This window comes from Bidens hawaiensis, unplaced genomic scaffold (assembly GCF_021521415.1).
Source record: "Bidens hawaiensis isolate Kalapana, Puna unplaced genomic scaffold, B.hawaiensis_p1.1 tig00003115_1, whole genome shotgun sequence".
NCBI lineage: Eukaryota > Viridiplantae > Streptophyta > Magnoliopsida > Asterales > Asteraceae > Bidens > Bidens hawaiensis.
In genome coordinates, this window is record NW_027491167.1 from 1,986,117 (window position 1) to 1,991,026 (window position 4,910).

The following is a 4,910-nucleotide window of genomic DNA, read 5'->3' on the forward strand; positions in this document are numbered from 1 at the left end:
AGTTGAGGTACCCCCAAAGCATCAGATTCCTCTAACAAACATTTAGCGTCTCTAAACATTCGGTTACCAACTCAAGCAATTTCGACTAGAGACCCGAAATGGAAAATTAGTGAATTAGTTGACCAAATTGGTCAATAGTGACTGTAAATGGTCTAAAGCCGAGTAAAACACCTCCATAAAAGTTTACATGGAAATTGATCAAACTCATTTTGATTGGTTTTACAACAAAAGGGTTGGTTTGAAATCGTTAAAAATGTTGGAACATTTGAAGCTTATTAAATTCACTCAGAGGTTTTAAATCATGGCCAAATATGGCTAAGGGTAAGTGAGTGTGGAATTAATACTGCTAGCAACAACATGGGCCTTCAATCAATATAGATTGATCTGAAATGTGATTCAAATATCTCTTAATAAAACAAGAGGGCGTTATTGCTCATTTTTTAGTTCAAAAACTCCTATACAGTCATACCAAAGTCTTATCCATTTTGTAGATGGAGCTTCAAGAGCATCTAAGTCTAGAGAGAAATTTTGAGCATTACATTCATGCATAACTTGCATACCAAGTAATCTTATGGGAGATTCGAACCAAAGACCTCTCAACCTCTTGGTGTTTAAAGGCTTTGCTTTTGTCAATGAACCACCAACACCAATGGTCAAAAGATCAATAGTTACTTTTTAGTTCAATGACGGCCTTTTGAAATATTTATTTTTTTTAATAAAGTATTCCCTTTTTAAAGCTTTGGAAGATGTAAGTTGATTACAAATAAGTTTGAGATGGATGAGAGGTACGAGGATTTATAGTGGTCCATGTAGATACTAACAAATCCATCTTACGTTAATTCTTCAAAAGATCTCATTAGTAAGGTAGCGACTACCTTTTGAACGTCTCACTAAGATGCCGGTTATAACCACTTTAATTTGTCGCTTAGTCATCATCCTTGCATATTTTCCTTATTCTTACCCTCACTATAAAATGTGTGACTAAGTATATGGATGTTACAACAAATTCATCATTCACTCATTCTCTTGCTTAAGAATTTTAAGTTCAAGATTAGACTGACATTAACCAAAGATATAACGTCATCTAAGTGTCTACTTTTGGGGTGCGTTGCACATCTATTACCGTATCAGAGATTAATTACGCATTTAGCCAAAGAGTTACGCGACAACAAGGTTGTGTATCATCCTTGGCGTGTGTATCCTCTTAGATCTTGTTAAAATGGCTCCTATCGTGACACATGAAAATATGAAATGCATTGGAGAATTCATATGCGAACCACGTTCGTGTATCACCTATTACTTTCGCACAAATTGGACATGTGTACCAACCCTTTGTACATGAGCAACAAATTGGAGGCATGTACCATCAAGTTATGTTGGATGTCATGAACACGTGACCATTAGTCCTTTTAAAATGTCACACAACACTATTCACTGATTGTCCTTGGGAACAATACATCATTTAGCATGGATCATATGTGCTTAGATTAACAAAAAAAATAACTTAATAAACAATTGATCTTGTTATTTTAAAGGCCTCATATATGCTTAGATCACAAAAAAAGGAAAAAAAAAACATGTTAACATTATATATGTTTGTATGTTTAGATGACTGTTAAGATGTATACAAACTCCATGTATTAAAATAAGAATATTAATACACATATACGTGAGTTTAGCTTAGTAATACAAGCCTTCTTCGTGTTGTACTGAGTTTCATTAGCAAAACGTACGTTTTATTGGTTATATACGAGAGTCATCTCTAGCACGATATGATTTTACACAATCATGTTCTATCATAACTCATTGCTATCATAGGCGGACCTAGCCTTCGGGTTACAGTGTCACTTCACATACGAGTATTAGTAGACAATGAAAGCAAAATTGATATGTGCTTGAGTGGGTAATCCATTTTCCCTTATCCAAAGGAAATAGTCCGACCCGATACTAGTCCTACCCAACATATAGTCAAGTTGATATCTATTTAAACACCTAATTTGCGACACCCTTAAAAAATGTCTATAGACATAAGGGCAGGAAAGTGTAGGCCTTATAGCTTGAACTATTAAATTACCATCAACAGAGTTCATAAAAAAACAAGGATTCTTTATTGAGTTGTGTGTGGGTTGAACTGACTTTGAAACAGTTCATATATTTTACAGCCACAACTTTCATCACACCAACCAACCTATGTCATCTAAGTCAGTCCATAACAATTTACACCTTATACATATTCTTATTATTATTATTACCATTATTATATTATTATTATTATGTAAAACATCATACCTCCTTCTAATGCCCATAATACTCCTATTTAACCAACCGTAACCGTTATGTATCTTCCACCTTTTGTTGTCACCAACACTGATAAAAACACGAGAATGCACCCCCTTGAGGGCTGTCCTGCATGGGCGTTTTCGGCGTTACATCCTCTTTTGAGATTAATGTGCTTGTACCAGGAGAATCGGGTAAAAAGCCGTTGAACATCCGAGGTGGGATGGCAGGAGTGGATTCCGGTGGCGGTGAGTTGGCGGATGATAAAAAATTGAGAAGCATTTGTATTATTTGACTGAAATTTGGGCGAGCATTCGGGTCTTCCTTCCAACAAGATGTCACAATTAGTGCCAAATCTTGAGGGAGGTCATCAGCACTCGGTCTCACATTCTGCAAAATAAAAGTAACACGTCTCTGAGCCAAGTTTATCATACGAGCACAATATACATTGTAGGAGTGTGCATGAAACCGAAATAAATGAACGATAATTGTATTAACCGAAGTAACCGAACCAAAATGATTGACACTTTGGTTTTATATTTTCTAAAAGCTGTTAGGTCAGTTCAGTTGGGTTTTGCTATCAAACAAAATTGGAAAAACAGAACCGAAAAGACCGATATTAAGTAATTGATAAGAAATTAATAAACGATGTAACCCAAAAAATTTAGATCAAAATATGTAATAACCAATTAATCATTAAATAATGACAAAGAATAATTAGGTCCAAAATATTAGGCCAAAAATCATTATTTAAGCAATATTTTTCTTGTGGGCCAAAATTTTCAAGTCCATATGGTAAAAACAAAACCAATCAAAACCCGTTGCGAAAACTGGAAACCGAACCAAACCCATTGTGGAAACCGAAACTGATTTTTCGGTTTTTGGTTCAGTTTGAGCCCAGAACTAACCAATGCACATCCCTAAATATAAAACTACCTACAGGTGAGATTCATTTGATCAAATAAGTCCAACTGTCTTTGTCAATAACAATAGTATTACAATGCTAACAACTACAGAGAATATATATACCTTAAAAGCTGCAGCATAAGCTGCTTGAAGATTTGACATGCCCTCAAATGGCATCTTATTATTTAGGAGCTCCCACAACACAATCGCAAAGCTATACGCATCTACCTTATGGTTATAATGCTTCTTCTCTCCTTGCCTCAGTGTCACCGTGCTGTAAAGCTACACACGCGCGTGAACAATAATATGAAAAATGCAGGTATAAAACAAAACCGTAAGTTATTTTTATTCAAATGAGACAACCTCTGGAGCCATCCAACGATAAGTCCCAGTTTCTGCAGTCATCATCTCTGTTAATGATTCTTCTCTTGCTAAACCAAAATCAGCAAGTTTCACAGATTTGTGATCTGCTGTCAGCAGCAAGTTTTCTGAAACAAAACAGATTATGTTAATACATTGAATAAACAAGAGTACAAAATACATCAGAAATAAGGAACAAACTGATTTACCAGGTTTTAAATCACGGTGAATGATCCCGTGTGAGTGTAGGCATTCCATTGCACGAGCTATATCAAGTGCAAACCCGATAGCAACACGTGTATCCAAGCCCCTAGGTCGCATATTAACCAGGTATTTCCTTAACGTCCCACCCGTGAGAAGCTCGGTTACTATAACCATGATCGGTGCTTTGCAAGCTCCAATGAACTGTGATCACAAACAACAATAAAAAATAAACTATCATATGTTGTTTCAAGATTTGATATTTATTTAAGATCCAAACACTACCTTTACTAAATTCTTGTGTTGAACTTTAGACAACATTGCAATTTCTCGCCCGAAACGTCCTTCGATTTTTGTAATTTCTTCTGCGGTTTCGCCTTTGTTTATTATTTTAATTGCAACATTTTGGTTCTTATATCTGTATAAAAATCATAAATCAAGAAAGACAACTAAATCATAATAATCTTTAGGGTAACAAAAAAAATGTTTTTTTTTTTTGGAATTCAAGATTCCAATTCCATATGTTAAATTATCAATATCCAATTAGATCCCATCTTTCAATTATTACAAATCACAAAAAAAAATCATAACATTTTGATTAAAGAAGAAATGATAATAATAATAATAATAATAATAATAATAATAATAATAATAATAATAATAATAATAATAATAATAAAGGTAACAACTTACTTGCCCTCATAGACTTTGGCATGTGCACCTTCTCCGATCTTTGGACCAACAAAAAGAAGCTTTGGATCAATCAACCACTTGGCTTCCAAACTGAACTCACCAGCCTCCGAGTAAAACCCATTCCCAGATCCCATATTAATATTATTCTCCAAACCCTCACTCAGGACTTTTCACAAACACCTGGTGGGCAATCTTTCAAACCCACAAAATAAAATAAAGATCCAATCTTTAAACAAAATCAAAGAAACCCATTACAAAGATGATTAAGTTAGAGAGAGAATAGAGTAAGCTTCTTGATCGGCAAGGATAAATTGAGTTGCGTTCTTGATCGGCAAAGATAAGGAAGAGGAGTTGAGAATCGTTCTGACAAAACTCGGCGAGTCGAATTATTTATTTAATTAATTAAATAATATTATAGGAGAAGAAAATTGGAAAGATTTTTGGCGATATGCGATTGAATTTGATGGACAGAA

The 4,910-nt window shown here is 34.6% G+C and overlaps 1 protein-coding gene across 1 annotated transcript; it reads right to left on the reverse strand.

Moving 5' to 3' along the window:
• Positions 1-1,599: 1,599 nt before the first annotated feature.
• On the reverse strand, positions 1,600-4,701 carry LOC143622326 (serine/threonine-protein kinase STY13-like). The gene is made up of 6 exons (XM_077093514.1): positions 4,438-4,701; positions 4,030-4,162; positions 3,753-3,948; positions 3,547-3,671; positions 3,307-3,465; positions 1,600-2,667 (listed from the first exon to the last, which is right to left on the reverse strand). Exons 1-6 carry the CDS (start codon positions 4,569-4,571, stop codon positions 2,359-2,361), a joined length of 1,056 nt encoding a protein of 351 aa, XP_076949629.1. The 5' UTR covers positions 4,572-4,701; the 3' UTR covers positions 1,600-2,358.
• Positions 4,702-4,910: the final 209 nt, after the last annotated feature.

Excerpts from the sequence above, each read along its gene's own strand:
- LOC143622326 (XM_077093514.1), bottom strand. The coding sequence starts at position 4,571 with ATGGGATCTGGGAATGGGTTTTACTCGGAGGCTGGTGAGTTCAGTTTG. Across the intron at positions 3,949-4,029 it reads AACACAAGAATTTAGTAAAG|TTCATTGGAGCTTGCAAAGC; the intron begins GTAGTGTTTGGA and ends TTGTGATCACAG. Across the intron at positions 3,672-3,752 it reads TCACCGTGATTTAAAACCTG|AAAACTTGCTGCTGACAGCA; the intron begins GTAAATCAGTTT and ends GTTTTGTTTCAG.